Source organism: Panicum hallii, chromosome 6 (assembly GCF_002211085.1).
Source record: "Panicum hallii strain FIL2 chromosome 6, PHallii_v3.1, whole genome shotgun sequence".
Lineage (NCBI taxonomy): Eukaryota > Viridiplantae > Streptophyta > Magnoliopsida > Poales > Poaceae > Panicum > Panicum hallii.
The window spans coordinates 3,050,110-3,073,846 of NC_038047.1; the positions used below are offsets into that span (position 1 = coordinate 3,050,110).

At 57.0% G+C, this 23,737-nt stretch overlaps 1 protein-coding gene across 1 annotated transcript; it reads left to right on the top strand.

Moving 5' to 3' along the window:
- Positions 1–13,171: 13,171 nt before the first annotated feature.
- LOC112896611 (probable mixed-linked glucan synthase 6) lies at positions 13,172–19,557 on the top strand. Its single transcript, XM_025964637.1, has 3 exons — positions 13,172–13,980; positions 15,853–16,597; positions 17,287–19,557. Exons 1-3 carry the CDS (start codon positions 13,655–13,657, stop codon positions 19,054–19,056), a joined length of 2,841 nt encoding a protein of 946 aa, XP_025820422.1. The 5' UTR covers positions 13,172–13,654; the 3' UTR covers positions 19,057–19,557.
- The last annotated feature ends 4,180 nt before the right edge of the window (positions 19,558–23,737 follow it).

A 23,737-nucleotide genomic window follows, 5' to 3' on the forward strand; every position in this document is an offset into this window, starting at 1 on the left:
CAATTGGGTAAGAAATTCAGATCATAGGAGCTCCAATCGGGTCGCAATTTGCCGAATACGGATGTGTGCGAAGCAGGAGGTCTTGTCTTGTGTTGTGGCATGGTATTGTTGCAATGTCTTAGTCTTGGTACGAGTACGACAGTGGTATGTATGTGATGTGGCATGGTATTGTTGCAATGTCTTGTCTTGTGTTGCATGTAGTGTACTGCATGCCAGTCCCTGTATGCAGCCAATGGTGAGCTGGGCAGTGGCACAAGGCTCCAGCCCGGGCTCCCTCGCCCCTGTACCTTTCGCTATGCGAATCTAGGCCACCTAATTGGACCTAGTGCACATGATTGCAGGCACATGAAACGCTTCATTCTCCTCACAGAGAGCCACACGCAAGCGCACGAGCTTCAGTGTACGAGCTTCATTCGGCAGTTCAGAGCTGTAGAAGAGTAGAGGACACAGGAAGATTCTGGTGGCGAGGCACTGAGCAGCAGACCATTAGAGGCCGGCCCATGGCCATGGCGACCGCAGCAGTTACTGTGACGGATGGGCATGTGTGCGTCCCAGGGAGGAGGACACGAATGAAAGCCATGGCTCACTCTCACTGACCGTCCAAGTAATGTCGCAGTACAGAAGAGCAGTAGTAGCAGACGAGCAGTAGCTCAAGTGTCCCAGTACACGGGTCCATGCCAATGTTGACGGTGGTGGGCCCATGGGCCACAAGTGGTGATGGGCATCCCCGGTTTGTTTTCTCCCCCTCAATCAGACAAACCCCCAACTGACTGATTTTTTTCCTATTTATTATTTTCTCGTGATATCTTTTTTATTCCTCCTTGCTAGGCCATGGCCATGCGAAGGATATCTCAAGGGGGGACATTGGATTAAATGGTGCTGGTTTTTCTTGCATAAAGAAAACCAGAAAGGGAAAGGAAATGGATGGAATTATTAACGGCTTCTGTTGGGGCTGTGGCGCTGGTGTAACATGCCTTCTCCACATCCTCGCGACCTGGCAGATCTTGTTCCGTTGCGCCGGGCCCTACGGCCCTAATGCATGTAGATTACACCCCGGTTGGTGCAGGTAATCGCGCGCCTAATTATTGTCAGGCGACTAAATTAGTAGCCGCATCAACTTGTTTAAGACATCTTGATAGGTTTATATTTGTATCCGAGGGTTTAAGAACTAGGAAGAGTCCGGAGCGCATGAAAAGCGGTGGCCCTTCGAGTTTGCGGGCGTGTTTGGAACGAAGGAATAGTCTCTGCAGTACAAATTACACGAGAAGGTGGGATCTTTTTTTTCCAACCAAACTCTTTTGAAATTCCTCCGTTCCGAACACGCCCTGCTCTTTCCTTTCCCTTGGCTTGGCTTGCAGCGAGCTGTTTGGCACCGTGATCTATCAGCGCCGCACTAATTGGTGACTTGATTTTTATTTTTTTTTTCCATCCTCCTATACATACGCTTGCTTTGCGTTTCTCTCAATTGAATCATGCATTATTGAGGCGGATATCTTCTCGGCACCTGTCCGGTTCGTTGCATTCGCATTAGCATCGGCATTGGCAAGGCTCTCCGGCTGTGGTAGCTGGGGAGTCTCCCTTGCGAGGCATGGCCCAAGGGCTGTCTGATCAGGGAGTGATGTGCAGTGGCTGTCATGTAGCAGCAGCATCACTGTCAGTGATACCTCGAGCGGCAGCGCTGGGGACGAACACGATGAGCACCAACCAAATGATTCAATGGGAGGCGCTTGCTTGCTTGCTTGCTTGCGTGCGTGCGTGTATTATTGGCCTTGTTTAATCATCGATCCACGGCTTGTGTTCCTGCTAATGATGGGGGGTAGTGAACGAAGTATCTTCTGATGGAGTGGTACTTTGTTCGGCTCATGATTGAACGAACCCTGACGGCGGAATGTCTAGCTAGCAGGCGCTGCACTGCTGTTTTGTGGCTAGCTAGGTCGTTTGCAGTGACTGTTGCTCCAGCCAAGATTCCTGCTGGTTGTTCCCAGGTATCTTGCACCGCCAACTTGACAGCACTATAATCACCACCGAAGGATGCTGAGTGAGCAGATCACTGGATGCTGTCAGAATTTGGTAATACCTAGCCTGCAGGATGTTAGATACAGGTGCTTGATTAGTTTTAGAAGTGCGCGGTCATTTACAAACTGCAATGGGCATTTGTGCAAACAGGGTATGCATGTATGTGCTGAGATTTTTGTCGATGGAAGATACCAGTGTAAGGCACAGCAACGAGGCGTGACCTCAGACAAGATATACAGTGAGTGGTGTACATGTGCACTCGTGATCCACATTCTCCTAAATAGATGCTTGGTTGCCGGCGTGCAGATAATAAGGCAGCAACCATAATCTAATCAGCCGATGTTCTGGGTTTCACGTCCTTGATCCTTGGTTTGTTTTCAGGTATCTGGAAGCACAGCAATGGCCAGAACCTTTGGAGCAGTAGCATGGTCATTTACAATGACCAGTTTTGTGTGGCGATCGATTTTTCGCCAGCTGAAAATAGCAGCTAGCGTAAGACATGGCATGTGGGTGATACGGCACGACAAGCAGGTCAATAGCGAGTGTAACCACAAACAAGACGAGATACGCAGCGAGTAAAATAGTAGTAGAACCAGTACAGGGTACAGCAGGGTGGTTTCGGCGCGGTGCAGGGGGAGCAGCCTCCGTGTGACCGTGTCTGTGATTCGCTTGCCATGACCCTTTTTTTCGACAGGTGGCGTACGGGCGTCATGACCTCGTGTTTTTTTTTAGTAACTCGGCGTGGAGCGCAGAGCACCATTTCAGGCACGTTGTAATTAGCAGAAACCCTGTGCAAGCTAAACCGACACGATCAGTCAGTCACGGAGATCACATTTCGCTTTTACGCATTTATTTATTTCTTTTCTTTTCTTTTCTCTCCGTCCGGTCCGGCCGACACAGGGCCGGAGGAGGAGAAGGCCACACGTGCTCCTCGATCCACCGAGGCCACCAGACTGATTTTCTTTATTTATTCTTATCGGGGAAAAAAAAATAGATTTCGTGCCGCGTTGGCGAGTGCGGCGGCCGGGGTTGGTTGGCTGGCGCGTCGCTGTTGCGCGCGATCCGATTCCTCCCCGCCGCTGCGGTGCTGCTCGCTTTTGCTGGCAGGAAAGGGAGGGCGCGGTCAGCACCTGGTTGAAAACGGGAATCGACCGACCCCGCGTAGGCGTAGCATCATGCCGCGGGGGCCGGGCCAATCATGGAGCTCCACTGCTCCAGCCAGCCGCTCAAGAGATCTCCTCCTCTCTTTTTCTGGGCTGGGGTGATTAAACAATGCGAAGAGGAGTGACGGCGACAGGAACGGAATCATCATGGGGCGAGCTAGAGCTAGAGCGACAGAGCAAAGCCGAAGCCAAGCGGGGGGCAGTGAGGTGAGGCCCAGCAGCACCGGCAGCGGAGTAGAGATGCTTCCATGCCATGTTCCGCACATGCGCGCGTGATTGCCTGCGGCGGTGCGAGCCAGGCAGCCAGCCAGCCAGCGCGGAGGCGAGAGATGCCAAGCTTGGGATTGGAAGCTTCCCCACAGCTCCATCCTGGCACCAGCCAGCCAACCAACCAACCCTCATACACGGGCAGGCGCAGGACCGCGCGGCGGCGCACGCGCGTGAGCGCCAGCGCCCCAGCCGCAACGGTCGCCCGCACCTCGCTCGGCCGCCGCGCCAGACAGCCAGCCGCGACACCGGCACCGGCACGACACCCCGCTTTCCCTCCGAGAGCCGAGAGCGAGAGCCAGAACCCGCAGGCGCACGCGCGCAACCGGAGCCCTGGGCGAGCAGGGCCACCCACGCCTCGCTGCCGCGCGCGCACCGGCCGGCGGGGCGACAGGGGATTCAATGCCAACAGAGACTCCGCTGACCGCCGCGCCGCCGTGTCTCCACGCAAACCCGGGGGTCTGCCGGTCTAGCTAGCGCGCTCCCATCCCGTCGTGACCGCCGCCGCCAGGATCCCGCACGCTGCTGCTGCTGCTGCTGTGACGCTAGTTCCTGCCTTTCCAAGCATGGAAGGTACCCGTATGCGTGTCTGATCCAATCATGCGAGGGCCGGGCCTGATCCGATCGGGCGATCGATCCCCAATTACATGGACGTACATGGACACCTTGCACGCCACGTCGATATAGGAGTGAGTATACATGTAGTATCACGGGACGCAAGCACTCCACCTGCTCGAGGCCGGTGTATTCCGTTGACCACAGTCGAATACAGTAGGCGCGTTCGGCCAGAAGCACTGGGCCTGTCCTCTTGCTGCACGAATCACGGAGCAGCAACAAGTCACACGACACTCTGTTTGTGCCGGGAACGCGGGTACAATTTTTATCCCAGCAATATTAAAATTACTCTTAAATAATGTACTATATTCCATGTTACCAGATCCATCGATCCGGGAACTTTTGCCATGTGATTGCGAGCTTACGGCCGCGGAAGATCGATAGGCTCCTATGCCTGCACGTGACACATGCTACGCATGACGTACCGCCGATTTGAAACAGGAGACCACGTCGACGTCCGTCAAAACACAAAAGGGGTCGCGGAGCTTTGCCTCGAGGGCGAAACGTGACAGACAGCAGGGATCGAGAGGTCGATTGCTTGTCCGTGATCTTCCTTGTCCAAGCTGCTACTACGACGACGACGACATGCCCACGCCACAGTGTAAGTACTATCTGACTACGTGAGCCACCATTGCCCGGAGCATCAAATGAAGAACAACCGTAATTTCAGGCTTTCGCCTATCCTAATCAATTACGGTGTTGAGATTATCCTAATTCCTGTGATCTTTCACGCCATTCCGTCTTGGTCTCAGAATCCAAGGAGTAGGAGAGGGGACCGTGCATGCATGTGCAAGCGGCCAGGCAAGTAGAGCTGTATCTCTAGACCCCACCCCACTACACGTCTACTACGCGTGTGTCTATATACACACGTACACGTACGGGGGGTTGTGTCGTGAGCTGTGACCATCATGTCACATGTCGAATCTACCGCCCATCCAAACAAGAGACGGGAACGCCGCAGCGCGTCGGTAACCTCAGCTCGCGGGCAACATGTACCCGCCAACGGTCGGGCAATGTCGGAGTTGGATGATGGAGGTGACACGGTAGTTATGCTTGCTATTCGTTTCGGGGATCTATCCTCCCAGACACCTAGCTTAGCTTAGCTTTAGCTCTCCCTGACCCTGCAGCTTGGCGTGTGACAGTCGTCTGCGATTGGACTGACCCGGCTTCTTTTTTTTTCTTTTTTTTTTTGGAAAGGATGGACGCACCAGGCTGAAGCCACTGATGATGGGTCGAGATGGCGGGTCGTCGTTCAATCCGCGCCGGCCGGTGAGCTTCCACTGATGATGGGTCGACATGTACGACGACGTGGGAGCTTCGATCTGGTCCAGGCTGCTGTAGGAGATGGCTGTGTGGTACTACTCGCTGGATAGCTAGCTGCAGGCCAGGGAATCGGACGGCGTCGCGATACACTACAGCTGGTAGCTAGCTATATATGACATGCACCGCGCGGCGGGCGATCGGGCCAGGCCACCTCGCTGGAGCCTAGGCCACGCCTCCGCAGACCGACCTCAGGCCAGAGGCTACCCGTGATGGATAGGGGACGCACGCGCGCGCGCGCGCGCGCGCACGGACCAGCGCCGGCGCCGGCGGTGCGCCGTCACATCCGGCGCGTCGGCCCGGACCGGTGGCGTACGTGGCTCCGAAAAGTTGGCGCGACCGCACCACGGTCATCATCATCTTCCCGCCGTCGCCCGTGGGCCGCGGGGGCGTGTCGCGGGCGGGCGCGGGGAACAGCAACGCCGCAACCGTTGCGGCGGCCGCCCGCGCCCGCCGCCGACGCGCAACGGATGGACGGAACCGTCCGGCAGCGGCGTCACCGGCACGAGCGCGGCCGGGGACACCGGGACAGGACACCGCGGTGGCAGGCTCGCGCCCCCCCTGTGGGTCCGTGCCCGGTGAACTGTGAGGTGAGTGCGAACCGTGGACGCGTGCGCGGGATGTTCGTGTCCGGACCGCTGCGGCCCGCACGCAGGCAGCAAGCGGGGGGACCGGGGGCCGCCGGCTGCCGTGCACGCAAGGAGACGTCACCTTCCGATCCACTCCTCCGGCCGCTGGGTGCGCTAGCTGCCAGTCGGCGACCGGGCAGGGCTCGGGCACATCGGGTTCGATCCGTTCCGTGTGTGGCGACGAACGGACGGTGGCGCCGCACGCCACGCCACGCCTGGCCCTGGCGCAGCGCCGTGCGCACGTACGTGCGTACCCTGCAGGCCGGCGGGCACGGCGATCTCGTAGGATCCCGGTGCGCCCTGCTCCTGCGTCCACGCCGCGCGCGGCCGGGGTGGCTCATGGCATGGCTGGGCGCCACCAAACCCAACCAACCAACCACTACTGTCTACTGCCGCGCACCGTCACTACTCGCCGCGCGGGGGGAGCGGTACTAGTGCTCGGCTTCTGCGGCGCCACCCAACACAATGTGCAGAGCAGGTGCCCCAGCTCCTGCTGGTGAACGCATCGCATGCTGGCTAGCTAGCTCCTCCGGCACACACCTACCACTACTACTGGTACTGGGCTGATCAGTGATCACGCTCACCGACCGAACCATAACTGAAAACGTCTACAGGGACGATTGGCATTTTGCCGGAGCTAGTAACAAATGGCCAATGGTATGGCTAGTAATGGTGTGAAAGAACGAAACGGCGGACTCGTCTGGTGCCCGGCGACGTGTGCCGTCGGCACGGCTGTGCTACAGAGCTTTACACTTGGTCGTGCCGCCCGGGCCGTCGTCGTCGTCCACCCGTCGCCCATTGACCCGCTACTCCACTCTTGTCGGCAGTTACACTACCTTCTGGATCGAGAGACGAGAGAGCAACTGTGAAGGTGAAGCCACCGGTCGTCGCCGTCGGCTCAACACTTGGCGTGCTCCGACCCGGGGACAAGCCGCTAAAGGACACAGGACCCGTCCGCCTCCGGCGCGGCCATGCGTCATCATAGCACCGGATCGAGTCGCTGGTGATCACGAGCTCATCCCATGGCTGCTTGCTCTCTGCGAGCTAAACTTAACTGATGGTTGGTGGCAGTGGACGACGCTGACACCGCCAACACGTACTTAGTACGCTATCCAGAAGCTAGCTAGGACCAGAAACCCAGACCCCTTTTGTGTCTTGCGTGCATTTATCCATCCATGATCTAGTAGAGCCCCGGCCGGCCGGCCTTTAAGGCCCGTGTGATTTATAGGCGGCTGGTACGCACAACTCGTACCAGAGGAGTACCGGTACCACTGCCACAACTAGTGTACCCGGCACTCCACCTTTATCTACTAGCCGTAGCTCCGCTGGTGCCATTTGGTGTGTAGCAAGTAGCACCATCAATGCACCGAGCCTTCCGAAACAAGCATCGACTCGACCGGCCGTTTCGGTTTCCTTTCTTGCGCCGCCGCCGCCGGCCGGGAAAGCCGCGGGGAGCCATGAAAGGCGTGCGAGCCAAGTTTGGGCAGCCAAGGACTGTCACTGTACTGTACTCTGCTGAGTGGTGGCTTGCAGGAATGTTGCTCCTCCTCCTGTTCCGTGTCATCATCTCCCAAAGCGTGCAAAAGATGAGCGGATCCAACCATCTAGCGGAACAATCTGTTTTCCCAAAAGTCGTGTTGCTCGGCTGGTTACTTTCGCCCAAAGTGATCGGACACGTCGGTTAGTTCCGGATCATCATGAACTGGACCGATTCCCTCCATCAATATGTGACGGCAAGAATAATTGTCCGGTTTGGGACAATTTCAGCTCCGAGACAGTACACGCGGGATCTAGTGTCGGTAGGACAAAAACACATTGGTTTAGACATATATTTTGGAAATACCAAAATCGTCTATTCGAACATCTGCCCACGGTTCCAACTCCAAGATTTTTTTTTCTAGAGCAAGAATGATCAGAAAAAAAGGATTTCGGTCCATATAAGTATATATATATATATATATGAAAAATCCATTCTACACGCGCTTGTAGCTTCTTCTGATGGTGAGAGTAGGTACATGCGAGTGTAGATAAAACTTGTCATATATACACACACGCATGCATGTTGCACAATGCACATCACGTTTGCTAGAAGAAACAAAATGGTTGAAAATGAAGGCGTACAGTAGCTGGCTGCAAATAATAGAATGCTAGTAACTTTTTTTAATTGCCCACAAAAGACATTTTCTAATTAATTGACCGAGGACGGTCCATTGAAAAGTACAATATCAGAAAGAAAAATAGACGGCTGGACCAGCCTTCCCCCCCCCCCCCCCCCTTTGTTATTAACAATAACAAAGCAACAATGCCTCTTCGAGAATCATTGAAAGACAAAGCACATAGAGAAACAAAGGAGCTGAGACGAAAACCTATATTCTTTTCACGAAAATACCATAGGCGGTACCACCGCCGCCGCCGCAAGGTTTACAGGCGCCTTACAGCCTTACACGACGAGACACAAAGATCGACAAAGCTCAAGTCTTACTGATGCAAAGCAAGCTTGCACTTGCACTTGTCCTTTTCTTATTTTCAACGAGCTAGGTTTATTAGGCCCCGGTTGGTCAAGGAGATTGGTTTGGATTATCTTTATGCATGTGGCTACTGAGCTCCAAAACATTGCTCCTTTTGTAGGTAACAGCTAGATAGCAATTAGAAAACCAAATGCCATTGTTAGTTATTTTGCCTTTTTCTTTTTCTTCCCTTCTCTCACCGGTCCTTCCAAGCACTTCCCTGTCAATGATTGGCTGCAAAAAGCATCACAAGTCGCAAGCCTTCATCCTCTGCTCGTCCTCCACATTTATTTTCATTCTTTTCCCCTAACACCATTTCATTTTTTTTAATTCTTCTGGCCTCCAACAAAACAATACGGTCCACCCAAACTGTCGGTGGTGCCATGACAGGGCAGGGCATCCCGGAGCATCTTCATATTCTCACTCAACTCCCCCGCTAGCTCGACGCCTTTTAGTTTAGGTTTTTTCTCCTCCCCGCTTTTTGTTTTTTCGGCCGGGCTGGCTTTCTTTTAGTCTGTGCTTGCCTAATCATGCCCATGAGTCCATGATGATGCAGCGACGACGCTTATGCAATACTCACCCCCACGACATGACACTTTTCATAACCCCGGTCCCTTATTGAGTCCACGCCTAATCATCGCCTATATATCTTCCGTATTGCGACGTGATTATATGCTCTTCCGAGTGCATGCACGGGAAGTTGGCCAGGGTTTCTACGTTTCGTGACGCCATGCACAAATGAACCGTGGATCAAGTGCCGCGCTGCCTTGTGGAGCACGAATAATGCACACGAGTTGCAGTAACCTACCTCTGTCTTGGAACGTGAGCGGCGCTGCTAATGGCTCGCTGTTAACTTTTTTTTTAATCTAAAGACTAGTGTTAGCAGAAGGTGTTGCAGAGTACTACTAGCAGCAAGCATGAGAGAATCCTGAGGAGACTGGAGATAATATTTATTGAACAAAGAAAAAAAAAGTGGGGATGCGCATGCAGCCATCGCTGTCGAGCTTGATGGCTGATGAGTTACCTACCGTACGTCGCCCCTTTGCCTTTCTCCTCCGGCGACGATCCGATGCGTGACCGGTCTCGAGCTGCTGATCGCCGTTTCGCGATCCGGCGATTAAATAGAATTCTCCCCGGCGTCGACGCGTGAGAGACCGGAACGTGACACGGTACGGTGGCCGCCGTCGGTGAAGGCAACAGGCGTGAGCCATGACCACCGTCTGGACACTCCACACATGGCGGCCGTCGGTGTCCGGCGGCGCGTAGGACGGTAGGAGTACGTGGGGAGCTGCGCTGTGCGGCGAGACGCAGACCGCGCGTGATCGGCGAGGGCTTGGAGGCCGACGCATCTGCGTCTCCCGGCCGTGATGGCGCCATCTCTCCGTCTGCCGGGCTCGGGTTGGCTGAGCCTGGGCCTGGGCCCGGCATGGGCAGGGGCTAGATCGCTTTCCCCGCTCCTCGTCGGACCTGGAGATTCGTGCCTGGGTCGCGCTTTGCTTTTAACGCGGTGATCGGGAGGTTTGTCGCGAGGACAAGCTAGAAGAGAGAGAGAGAGAGAGAGAGAGAGAGAGAGAGAGAGAGAGAGAGAGAGATTAGTGAAATCTCGGCCTGCTCCGCACACTCTGTTCCGCAGTGTTGACTGGACGCGCAAGTTGACGGTAGACATTCATTCTACCAGAGCAGAGCAGCGGCATATGCGCACATATGGGCATTGACAATTTGACGTCGTTCCAATGAAGTCCAGCATGCATGCATGCAGATGCAGAGATCCACCCGCCCGCCAATCTTGGGCGCAGGAGTGAGCGGTTGAGTGAACATGGGAGCTCGACGCCTGCAATCACCGGCTCGGCAGAAGCATTTCCTCCTCCGTCAGCGTGGGCAGCGGTGGTTGAGTTGACCGCCCAGCCCGGGCCCCCAGCATCAAACCATCATGTGCCATCTTTTCTTTACAAAAAAAAACAAATCTCTTATTTGGCATGGGAATCTTGGGGGTGCGCCGTGCGACGGCATGTTGAGTCATGGAGAACCAAAACCTAGCGCAGCATCGCGCATTCACACCGGTGCTTGGTGGAAGCTGATCGGTAATGGAACGCACCGTGCAACGCAACGCAACGCGGCGGAGGCATATGCGTGTGCATCGCCGGTGCCGGTGCCGGGGCCGGGCGGCGCTGTCCGTGTCCCGTCTCGTCCGCATCGGGGGCGGCGCGCCAAGTGGCAGCCCGCGCACATGCCGGTGCGCTCTCCTCCTGCTCCATGAAACCTAGTATAATTACAGAAGTGTTTAATCTCCGGAACAGTGATGCTAGTACTTGGCTAATCGGTTATTTAATTTGACGGGTCCAGCAGTACAGCAAGGTAATTAGGATCCGGCGGCACGGACAGCTAGCGGCTACCGCGCCAGCCAGCCGGCGGGCGGCGGCCGCGTAACGTGCCGCCGGTCCGACCTGGCGTCGCTGTGCCGCGCAAGCAACCTGCCTGCCCCTCCTGACTACTAGCCAGCAGCAGCTAAGCTAGCTAGCTTGCCCGAATCCCGCGTGCGGTGTCTGCTCGCTGCGGCCGGCGTTCACTGCGCGTGCGTTCATGTAGATCGATCGTATCGGACGGCGGCCGAAGAAGCCGCGTGGGACGGACGGCGGGATGCATGAGCATGCCGTCGCGCCGGAGGAGGGGCGGGGGCAGGCGCATGTGCTCGCTCTGGCTGGCCGCGGGACGCGGCGGCGGCCGCTTTCTGTCGGGGGACGCGCTACGTGCCAGCCACCCGGGATCCCCCTCGGGCACCAGCTGGACTTCGCCGGGCGCCGCAAAACGGCCTGCCCCGGCGCCTGCTCTCGCGCGTACACCTCGTACGTCCGCCCGCGGGCGCGATACGCACGGCAGTGCGCGCAACAACCACCAGCAAATAAAGGAACCGCGCGGTTTTGCGTCACGTAACCACGTTGTGACACTGTCGTACTTCAGGTAAGCACGCTTGCCAGGTGCTCTCCTGCTGCACTTTCGCATCTTCTGGACGCTGATCGTGACCCTGCTCTGCTTCTACTACGCTAATAATGACACCTCGATCAGTTTCCCTTGAACGCACCATAAAAAGCCGCGCATCATGTTGAGATGGGAAGATCGTGATCAGTTTCCCTTGCATGGCAGAAATAGTGATCGACCGCTCATTTGCTATCACGTGCCCCGGTCAGCTTATTTCCATCTTAAGGACAAGTATGGATAACTTGCCGGTGGAAAGTAACATCTTGCTTGGACGGCAGCCAGCTCCACCACGGCCGCCGCCACACGGACGCGCGGCGAGCCGCCGCTTATCTCGCTCTCGCGTCCGGGCCGGCCCCGAGATCGAGGCGGAGAGAGGAGAGGTGAGAGGGGGTGGCGAGGTGCTCGTATTAATGGCGGGGTTAACGTGCCGGCGTTTGCAGTTGGACGTGATGAGAGGGAGGAATTCTAGGCCCCCGGTACGCCCGTACGCGCGCGATGACACCCTGTGCGCACGTACGCGTACGCGACACTGCTGGTCCCGGGTCCCGGCGGTGGAGGTTCTTGACCCGGGGCAGGGACGTGCACGTTACAACAGGGCGCGCGGGCGGGAGGAGCAGGGAGAAATTCCGAGACGCCCCGGGGGCCGGGGGGACCACGCCGCGTATCCCCGTGAGCCATTTGGTCGCAAGCGAACACCCCGGGGCGTGAGTGCGACGCTGCTCTGCTCTGCTCTGCCGCGCGCTGTGACCGGAGTTACTCCTGTCCCAAGCCAAGAATACCCCAGCAGGCCAAGGAACTTTCCGTGGAATTAACCGGGCGTGCGTGCACGGCAGCGGCCTCGGGCTCATAAAGCACGCCGTGCCCGTCCGTCTGCTGCAATCAATCGGGGCTGTCCAGGCGCTGTGATCGATTCGCGCCGCGCCCGTTGGTCAGAAAGGGGTTCCTGCACTGCACACCAGCTCCATTCAAGGTGAAGGAGCGCCAGGGGGGGGCGAAAAAAAAAGAAAAAAAGGCGAACGCAAGGAATCTTCCAATCAGGAGGCCCGAGGAAGTTAGCTAGCTTGCTAACCTCGATGTCCTTGACAGCGCGAACGCGGCCTCGCCCTCGTAGAAAAGGGAACATGCACACTGTATACGCATATATATAGTAATAGGAGTATTTGTTCTACGTGGGAAACAAACTAATCATTACCGTCGCTTTATTCTATTCCCCCTCCCCTCCGGCCCTGATTAGCAGGTTAATTATGCCGCATATCTTGCGACGATTATATGGAAAGGGAAAAGAAGTGCTTGCGCGGCGTCGTTTATGCGGCGGGATCACATGGGGGGCGCGCGCGCTGACGCGGAATATTAGCGGAAGCAGCCTGGTAGGTAGGTGCCCCCCATATGGGCCTCTCATGGCGCCTAGCGCTCGCGCGCTCTCTCTCTCTCTCTTCCTGCGCACCTAGCTTAGCTTGCAAATGCCTGCGTGCCACCTACATGTACACAGCTCACCTTCCGTCCGAGACACCATGCATCAATCACACACGCGCACAGAGACAGACAGACAGACCGACAGTTCCTTCCGCCCTGATTACCAGGTTCAATTCCCGTATAAATCAGGGGGAGCTTGCCTGCCTGCCATAACTCACCACGCACTCCATCCATCCCCAGCTCTCTCTCTCTCTCTCTCTCTCTCTCTCTCACACACACACACACGTAGTGACAGAGCCGAGCGAGCACACACTCACACTACAGGTTACAGGGCGAGTGTGAAGGAGAGAGAGGGACGTGTACAGACGCGTACAAAAATACAGAGCGGGGTGAGCTAGCCTTGGCTCGCAAGCCCGACCGACACTCCCCGGCCGGCTCGTGAACCCCCCTCCCCTTCCCCGGCCCATAATTTCTATATATCCCCCACGTACTTTAGTCGGCCTCTCCACACCCCCGCCCCGCGCCACCTCCCGGCCTTCTCCCCTCCCTCGAGAGAAGCGGAGAGCTCCTCTCTCCCCTCCCTCCGCTGCTACCACCACCACCACCTCCTTCCCATAGCACAGAGCTAGCGCGCAGGTCGCCTGCTCGCTTCCCATTCCTTCCCCCGCCGGCCTCTTCTCTCTTGCCTCGAGAGAGAGGAAGCCGCCGAGACACACAGGCGGCAGCGGGAACCGGGGGCGCGGGCATTATGGCGCCCGGCGGCGGAGACGGCCGGCGGAACGGCGAGCAGCCGCAGCAGGCGAGCGGCGGACGGCACGGGTGCGCATGCGGGTTCCCCGTGTGCGCGTGCGCGGGCGCCGCGGCGGTGGCCTCCGCGGCGTCCTCCGCCGACATGGACCGCGCGGCGGTGGCCGCCACCGAGGGCCAGATCGGCGCCGTCAACGACGAGAGCTGGGTGGCCGTCGACCTCAGCGACGACCTCTCCGGCGACGGCGGGGACGACGGCGTCGCCATCGAGGACCGCCCCGTCTTCCGCACCGAGAAGATCAAGGGCGTCCTCCTCCACCCCTACAGGTACGAGTGCTCCACTCCGCCACTCAAATTCCAAAACAGACTGCCGGCACCCAAGCGCTCGCTCGCTCGGTCCCCGGCTGCATTGGACGCCGGCGGCAGAGAATCTCTATTAACCACGCCATCAGAGAACTCCTCCCGGAGTCAGACAGCAAGCCGGTGTCCCCATCTGGTCGGCGTTAAACTAGTCCTCCTAGATTGCAGTAAATTAACCACAGTAGTTTAGAACTAAGCACCCAGTGAGCTTTGAATAATCCCCATGGGACATCACTTCATCCGACAGGTGCACGTTACAGTTAGGCAGGGGGTGGCGGTACGGCGCCCCCCGGTTGGCTCTGCCTCGGCTCATCTGGGGCGCCGGGCCCACCGGGGCAACCGCGTCCCCCCGTTGGCTGTCGGCACCCGCGTCGCCGCGCGTGGGGCCCGCGGCGGGGGAGGGAGGAACGTTGGGGGTGGGAGTTTAATTCGTTGGCTGCCTGCCGGGTGGGCCCGCGGCCCTGGCGGCTCATAAATTTTTACCCGCTTTGGAGTGGGCGAGGAAAGCTAGCGATTGGCGCCATGGACTGGCCCGGGTTCTTACCCGCAGCGGGAATCCGAGGTGGGTGGTGAAATCAATGAGCTTGGAGAGAGCGAGGGAGATAGAGGAGGCAGGCACTGCTTGCACGTGAGCCCAAGGAAGCATCATTAAAAGCCTCCATATTCCGGTGAAGACTACGACTCCTACTCCGCTGCTAACCAGCAGTGACAAAGTTTGGCAATCATTACAAAGAGCCTCCACTGCTAAACCCTTCCGTTTCTTTGCCCCCTTCGAGTTGTGATGACCTGCGAGGGGGTGAAAAGGGCGAGGCAGTTTCTGGAGGATGCCTGTGGAAAAACAGAAAGGGGGGAGATGGTGGTGCTGGGGGCGTTCCAGTTGTTTTGCTAGCCTTGGATTGGATTCTTCTAGAGGCCAATCTAATCGAGTGCTGCTGCTAGCTTTGGTGAGTCTTGGGCATCCAGGGAAAAGGACCACCACGTCTCCAAAAGCACGGAGCTTTAGAGGAAGAAGAAAAGGTTGTAGAAAGAGGTACTAGTGCTAGCTCCACGCGCACACACACACACACACATAGTCGTGGCACATTTACAGCTCAACAACACCGTAGCAGTACAGGATGCAAGTGTAGGATTGCTGTGCTTCGAGAGTCCACCACCCTGTGCCGCGGTCTTGCGCGCGCACACACACACACACCCCCTCACATGGTATTGGGATACCCGGGTCGTAACTCGTAAGCCTTCTCTGCCGTGGAGCACCAAAAATTATTCCAGGTGGACCATGGCGGAAAGCCATTATTGTAGGAGCCTTGTAGGCGGAGGACCCCCCAAGTGCGAACACAAGAAGCTTGTTCTTTCCACAAGGAAAAAAAAAAGAAAAGAAAAGGCAGGAGAAAAGAAACCGTTATTCCTCGGGAGCAAGGCAAATCTATGCGCCTTGGCCCCCCGCGCGGCCGCAAGGTGGATGCTTTGCCTGCCTGGCTGGCAGCTGGCGCTTTCACGCCGCATGTCGGTGCTGCTCGTGCCAGCTCACCCGCATTGACTGCCTGCCACCCCGCCTTCGCTGTCACATGATTGGGCCGTGGGTGGTGGCCGGCCGCACACGCATATGCTTTGCTCGTCCCGCAGACGGGCAGGCTCGCCGAGTGATCGAACATGAGAACGTGACGCATGTTCCGGGCACCAATTATTGCAGCGGCCCGGGCGTCGTGCGCGCACTCGAATCACCACTCGCGCTTTAATTAATCACCATGATTAGCAGCAAGCAGGCCGATGGTTGCAGTAAAATCCTCACAAATTTTTTACCTGAAACCGTTCTGATGAAACTGTTCGATTCCATGGCAGGGTGCTCATCTTCGTGCGGCTGATCGCGTTCACGCTGTTCGTGATCTGGCGTATCTCGCACCGGAACCCGGACGCGCTGTGGCTGTGGGTGACCTCCATCGCCGGCGAGTTCTGGTTCGGCTTCTCGTGGCTGCTGGACCAGCTCCCCAAGCTGAACCCCATCAACCGCGTGCCCGACCTGGCGGTGCTCCGCCAGCGGTTCGACCGGGCGGACGGCACCTCCCGGCTGCCGGGGCTGGACATCTTCGTCACCACGGCGGACCCCTTCAAGGAGCCCATCCTCAGCACGGCCAACTCCATCCTCTCCATCCTGGCCGCCGACTACCCCGTCGAGAAGAACACCTGCTACCTCTCCGACGACTCGGGGATGCTGCTCACCTACGAGGCCATGGTGGAGGCCGCCAAGTTCGCCACCGTGTGGGTGCCCTTCTGCCGGAAGCACGGGATCGAGCCCCGCGGGCCCGAGAGCTACTTCGAGCTCAAGTCCCACCCCTACATGGGCCGCTCGCAGGAGGACTTCGTCAACGACCGCCGCCGCGTCCGCAAGGAGTACGACGAGTTCAAGGCGCGGATCAACGGGCTCGAACACGACATCAAGCAGAGGTCCGACGCGTACAACGCCGCCAGGGGGCTCAAGGACGGCGAGCCGCGCGCGACGTGGATGGCCGACGGCAGCCAGTGGGAGGGCACCTGGGTCGAGCCCTCCGAGAACCACCGCAAGGGAGACCACGCCGGCATCGTACTGGTCAGTCTCGCTCGTCTTCTTCATTTGCTTGCTTTCATTGTTGGATTTTTATCTTTAGATTCTTGCATCGCATCACGAATGTGGACGAGGCGAGATCGGTTAGTAGATGGGGGGTGATTCTCAGAGGGAATGGAATGGACGCGGGTGATGGTCAAGGGCGCAACCACCGCTCGCGCACTGATTCCGGCCACCGGTATCGAGTGGCCGGACGGACAGGGCCATCCAGCTAAGCGCCATTGATTCGAGAACCCTAGTGTGGCGAGGTGGTTGGGGTGGGTGGGCCTTTCCTGGCCTCCTCCCCGACAGCCACACAGCGTCGCCTTTAAATCCACAATTCAATTAGGCTGCCTTTCTTCGGTCGCCCTCAATCATTGATTCCAGCATAAACTACTAGTACTCTGCCCACGTCCCCTCTACCTCTAGTGATTAACCTAAGTTTAATCCACACTTGACACTTTAACATTTACTCCATTTACCACCATGCCAAAGTTACTGCTGCTACTCCATCTACCATCATCATAATGATTTACCGTGGTTATTAACCTCTGTAACCAATTACCCACTGTAATAACTTAAGCACTGTGCTGGTGAGAGGTAGCTTGTAACTCGCAAGTAACAGCCGTGGTAAATTCTGCTATAGTAGCTGGCTCATTGCTGACGCCCCATGGATGGATGGATGATGCATGCAGGTGCTGGTGAACCACCCGAGCCACAGCCGCCAGCTCGGCCCGCCGGCGAGCGCGGACAACCCGCTGGACTTCAGCATGGTGGACGTGCGCCTCCCGATGCTGGTGTACGTGTCCCGTGAGAAGCGCCCGGGCTTCAACCACGAGAAGAAGGCCGGCGCCATGAACGCGCTCACCCGCTGCTCCGCCGTGCTCACCAACTCGCCCTTCATCCTCAACCTCGACTGCGACCACTACATCAACAACTCCCAGGCGCTCCGCGCCGGCATCTGCTTCATGCTCGGCCGCGACAGCGACACCGTCGCCTTCGTCCAGTTCCCGCAGCGCTTCGAGGGCGTCGACCCCACCGACCTGTACGCCAACCACAACCGCATCTTCTTCGATGGCACGCTCCGCGCGCTCGACGGCATGCAGGGCCCCATCTACGTCGGCACGGGCTGCCTCTTCCGCCGCGTCACGCTCTACGGCTTCGACCCCCCCAGGATCAACGTCGGCGGGCCCTGCTTCCCGTCGCTGGGCGGGATGTTCGCCAAGACCAAGTACGAGAAGCCCGGGCTGGAGATGACCACCAAGGCCGCCGTCGCCAAGGGCAAGCACGGCTTCCTCCCGCTGCCCAAGAAGGCGTACGGCAAGTCGGACGCGTTCGTGGACTCGATCCCGCGCGCGTCGCACCCGTCGCCGTTCGCGGACGCCGCCGCCGTGGTGGCCGACGAGGCGACCATCTCCGAGGCCGTGGCGGTGACCACCGCGGCGTACGAGAAGAAGACCGGGTGGGGCAGCAACATCGGGTGGGTGTACGGCACGGTGACGGAGGACGTGGTGACGGGGTACCGGATGCACATCAAGGGGTGGCGCTCCCGCTACTGCTCCATCTACCCGCACGCCTTCATCGGCACCGCCCCCATCAACCTGACGGAGCGGCTGTACCAGGTGCTCCGCTGGTCCACGGGCTCCCTGGAGATCTTCTTCTCCCGGAACAACCCGCTGTTCGGGAGCACCTTCCTCCACCCGCTGCAGCGCGTCGCCTACATCAACATCACCACCTACCCCTTCACGGCGCTGTTCCTCATCTTCTACACCACCGTGCCGGCGCTGTCGTTCGTGACGGGGCACTTCATCGTGCAGCGCCCGACCACCATGTTCTACGTGTACCTGGCCATCGTGCTGGGCACGCTGCTGATCCTGGCCGTGCTGGAGGTGAAGTGGGCGGGCGTCACCGTGTTCGAGTGGTTCCGGAACGGGCAGTTCTGGATGACGGCCAGCTGCTCGGCGTACCTCGCCGCCGTGTGCCAGGTGGTGGTGAAGGTGGTGTTCCGCCGGGACATCTCGTTCAAGCTGACGTCGAAGCAGCCGGCGGGCGACGAGAAGAAGGACCCCTACGCGGACCTGTACGTGGTGCGGTGGACGTGGCTGATGGTGACGCCCATCATCATCATCCTGGTGAACATCATCGGCTCCGCGGTGGCCTTCGCCAAGGTGCTGGACGGCGAGTGGACGCACTGGCTCAAGGTGGCCGGCGGCGTCTTCTTCAACTTCTGGGTGCTGTTCCACCTCTACCCCTTCGCCAAGGGCATCCTGGGGAAGCACGGCAAGACCCCCGTGGTGGTGCTCGTGTGGTGGGCATTCACCTTCGTCATCACCGCCGTGCTCTACATCAACATCCCCCACATCCACGGGCCCGGCGGCAAGCACGGGCACGGCGGCGGCATGGGCAGGCACGCCCACCACCACGCGGGCAGCACGCACGTCACGGAGCTCTACGGCTGGCCGTAGTGATCCGAGCACATACCGCCCCCAACATTGATTGATCAACCAGACCGACGACCCAACCGTGAAGAGAAGAGTACGTTCCGTTCCGTTCCGTTCCATTACATTCTACCTGGTGAAGACTGCTACAACAAGCGACCGACGACGACGTACCCGCCACCACAATTTGATTTTTCTTTGGTTCTTTTCTTTTTCTAGTTTTGTCCAGAAATTGAAAGATGGTGTTGATTTGATTTAGTTCTTTTTTTAATTAATTACCGTACCCGTGGTAATTAATCATGTACCTACTGCTTATATATACATTACGCGAAGAGGAAGAGGATCATCATCACTTGTAAGTGAGGGAGTGTGAGATGAGCTGGAGGGTGGGTGGGGCCGGGGTGCCAGTGTCTGTACTGTACATGCTACAGAGAGAGAAGAGGAGAGGGGTGTAGGGCCCGGCTTCGGGGTGGTATTCTTTTAGTATATGGAACACAATAAATTTAATTTCATTCTTGCAGATTAAAATGTGTATTGTACACTGTTTATTAATTGATTGATTGATCGGTACCCTGCTGATTTAATCCGATGACTTCCGTTGTCCTGTCCAGAGTCTCAGCTGGAACCTCTCGAGTTCTTGGCCTTGTGATCTGGTGATGCCCCGGGGCATGTGACGGTCGTGCGGCGTGTGGGCCCGTGACTTGTGAGCGAGGGCAGGTGGCGGGAATCTATCTCGCTCGTGCCGGGGGATTGACTCGAGAGGCTTCCGATCTCCGAACGTGGTGGTGGCGGTGGATCGACGAGGGAGAGAGAGAGAGAGCCGGGCATGCGAACGTGCCCGGTGCCCTTAGCTGCTGGTTTTCCTTGCGCTCGCGGTCACGGAGGCTGGTGCGTAGGGCCCCTGCTGCGGCAGTAGGATTTGCATCTCTGCCGACATGATGAGGCGAGGCATGCCGCTGCAAGGACAGTCGGACGGCCGGGGGCCACGGGCGTCGCTTTTGGTGGATCAATGCCTCAGCAAAGGCATCGTAGACCCAGGGCAGCGGCCGCGTGAACCGAATTACTACTGGTGTTTAGTGTTTCTTCTGCTTGCTTGCTTCTTTAATTTTTGCACCGCTTAATCATCCATCCCGTTATGATGGGCGGATGGTGTCGCCAATGATGGCGACTTGCTGCACCGACAAGGCACTGACCATACCATACGCCCCCTTTTCGATGTGCACGGGAGTAGGCAAGGCACGTACCCAGCTCCCAAGTCACCCCCTCCCTTTTCCGATCCGATCGGGGTTGGGGAGCCCTGCTTTTGGTGGGGTTGCCGGACTTGGCCTCTACTTCTGTCCCGTCCCGTGCCGCTCCGCATTTGGGCTGGGGATGCCATGGCAGGTTGGAAGCATAGGAACAACAGCAACAACAACAACTCGAATACTCGATCCATCTCTCTGCCAAACCCGTGCATGCACAGTGCTGCGGGCACCGGCACTGCGACGCGTTCACTCGGTGGTTCATTCCATCATTGGCGCATCATGATGGCGACTCGGCGGGCGCACACAAATGGTAGGGAGACGTGTGTGTGTGACTCAGAGAGAGGCTACAGGCAGACGTGCGCGGCGCAGGGGAGCGTTGGTCGCTCGGTTGGGCCAATTGTACCGGCATCGCTGGGCCCCCGACCCCCGCGCGCGATCCGGCTAGATCGAGCCAGGCTGTTGTCCCCCAGCAGGGCCCACGAGGAGACGGGAGGAGGAGCGAGAGGCCATCCTGCGTCGCTCTGCCGCGTGTCTGTCATCTCCGTGGCGCCCGGGGCCCTGTCGATTCGATTCTCTCTTCTCGCTCGCCGAGAAACCGTGAAAAATTTCTTCCTCTCCCTCTTTCTCTATCCTCCATGATTGACTGCTAGCGACAGGAACGAACGACCGGAGGAGAGCGATCGCCATCATCAGGAGGCTGCTCGCTTGTTACCGCCGAGGTTACGGCGAAAGTATAGAGGAGGACAGACAGGATCCCTGTGCGACTGAGGCGTCGATAAAAGCGGGCGCGGGTGCGCGTACCGCTTGTCGTGCCGGCGGATGGTGATCGCTGACCCCCCTCTCTTTACAGTGTCATACCTGGCTGCCTCCGTTTCAAGATCGCAATCATCGCCGGTCGCCGGCCCCGGACTCCCGGCAGGCAGGCAGCCTGCCTGCTTGGTTGGTTGCTCCAGTGGCAGCTAGGGTTCATGACGATCCAACGCGTCGGCCGCGGCATTGCCTCTCTGGGCGGCGTTGTTTCTGTGCTCGGAAAAGAAAGGAAATCCCTTGGGTCCGAGAAGGAAGCTGGGGAACTTGGTGCGGGGGACCGCGGCACCACCCTCCCGTCCGTTGCTCGTCGGCACTGGGCTGCGTGATAATTCTTCCTGCCGGGCCAGGCAGGCGACAACGGACGGACGCCGCCGTACGCCGTCTGGCTTCTGTGTGCGGATCTGGCTCACTCACCTGTTCCTCGTGGGCGTGGCTGCCGGCGGCGACCTCGCCGAGCGGCCCGTGATCGGCGGCCCAGGATGGCAGAGCGTGTTGTCGCTTGCTGGACAAGATGACACGACAAAACTCAGGAAATGGTTGTACAACGACGAGTGAAGAGGAGGAGGAGACCGTTGGCTGAGAGCGGGCCCGGCAGCGCCACATGGCCCACCTCGAATCCAAAGTCCTCAACTTGGGAGCACTGGTGGGCTTGTTCTCGCAGACGAGAACGGGGAGTGACTGACTACTGACTACGTGAGCCAGCGATGGGCCACGGCGTGCCGTGTGGAGGGGTTCGGTTCCATGCAGCCCATGGGCCAAATCTGGTTACATGCTACCTCGAAGGCCGTCGTACACAGGCGCGCCTCAAACTGTAGTTGTGTGGGCTATGCTCCCTAAAACTATAGGATCCCCGGCCAACAACAAATAAATGGGCCATCCGCTTCACTTCCTCCGGATTCCGTAGAGCCCTTTGAAGCAGCTACAGCAGCTTCAATTAGCGATATGCCGTCCTCCTATACATTTTTCTTATATGACGTCGGATGGATATAAATTTATATGAAAACTTGAAGAACTCATCGACGTCTACAATTTTTTTAGCTCGCATCTGTAGGCTAAAATACAATATGCCTAGATCTATAAATACACATGTAAACAGTGTACAAATTATTTCGATGGCAAGAAGCCTATAAATGAAATGGTTATGAGCTGCAAAGTTGGAGATCCCATCGAGATGTATAATTTCCGTATAAATTTTGTCTCTATGGCTGCGTATGGTTTTTCGACAAAGAGTGCGTTCGTTTCCTAGTGTCTAAAGTTTGGAGATGTCACATCAAAGAGAATCTTGTCATTTAGAAGTATTAAATAAAGTCTAATTACAAAACTAATTACAGAATCCCACTAATTCGCGAGACGAATCTAATGAGGTATATTAGCCCATGATTAGCAGATAATTACTGTAGCATCACTGTGGCAAATTATGGATTAATTAGGCTCATTAAATTTATCTCGCGAATTAGCACCCATCTGTGCAAAAAGTTTTATTAACAGATTTTATTTAATACTTCTAAATAGTAAGATTCTCTTTGACGTGACGGGTCTAAACTTTAGAGAGGAGGAAACGAACACACTAAAGTCTAAAGTCTAGCTTTGCTAGAATTCTAAACCTGGCTAGACCAAGCTTGGGTTAGGAGATGCAAGAGTTCATGTTTGGTTGCGTGGCTTAAGTAAGCCTGGCCAGTGTATGCGTGTGTTTGGTTGGGTGATTATAGATATAGAATAACCTTGGACAAGGTCGAAGGTGAAGTTACCGCACTTTTGCGTACCTACTCCTCCTATTCTCTCCACGCATCAAATTGGTCAGGGTATTATCACCGCACACACCTCATGAATTTCAGACACGCAGTGCTGTCAAAGCATTTTTTTTGAAAGATGGTGTCAAAGCATATCAATTTCAGATGTCATCCCCTCAATTAACCAAAAAAAGAAGGGAAAACGAAAAAAGAATAGAACGCCGATTTCCAAATCCACTCACCCAAAAATGGATTGCAACCTCAGTTTCCACCAATCGAATTGGATCGATCCAAATAGGAACAAGCTAGAAAGGGGACGGACAGATTGGAGGAGGCAACGACGGAAGAAGCCAAATCGAGCTCCTTCTCTCTCTTGCCCCGTGCAGGAGCCGGCGGGGAGGGTACGCCAGCCAGCAGCAGCGGGCACCGGCGGAGAGGGCCGAGAAGGAGCACGGGGTGGACGGAGATGGACTAGGATGGCAGCGCGGCACTGGGCGCAGGAGGCTACGGGCCGCACAGCCGGTCGCGGACCGCTTCGCCGCCGCACAGGGGAGCTCCGCCGCCCACCCGCCGCCGTGGAAGTTCTCTGTGAGGAGGGGACCAAGCAGAAAGGAGATGACTGACCGAACGGGTACCCAACATGAGCGGATGCGGAAGAGTTCGATACCAAGAGCTAGCGCTAGCCTGGCTTTGGTGGAAATGAGCTTTTTTCGCGTTTCCAGCAACCCAGCCCGGAGACCACTTTTGGCTTGACCAGGCATCTAAACAAGCGTGCATTGCTGCAGTCTGGCTAGCCAGGGAACCAAACAACCCCTATATGAGCTCATACGAAAAAGTGATTTATCTACTTGTTAGCACAAAATATCTTAAAAAACTGTAACATCATATATGACCAAGAATTGTTGATATCGATGTGATGTGCCA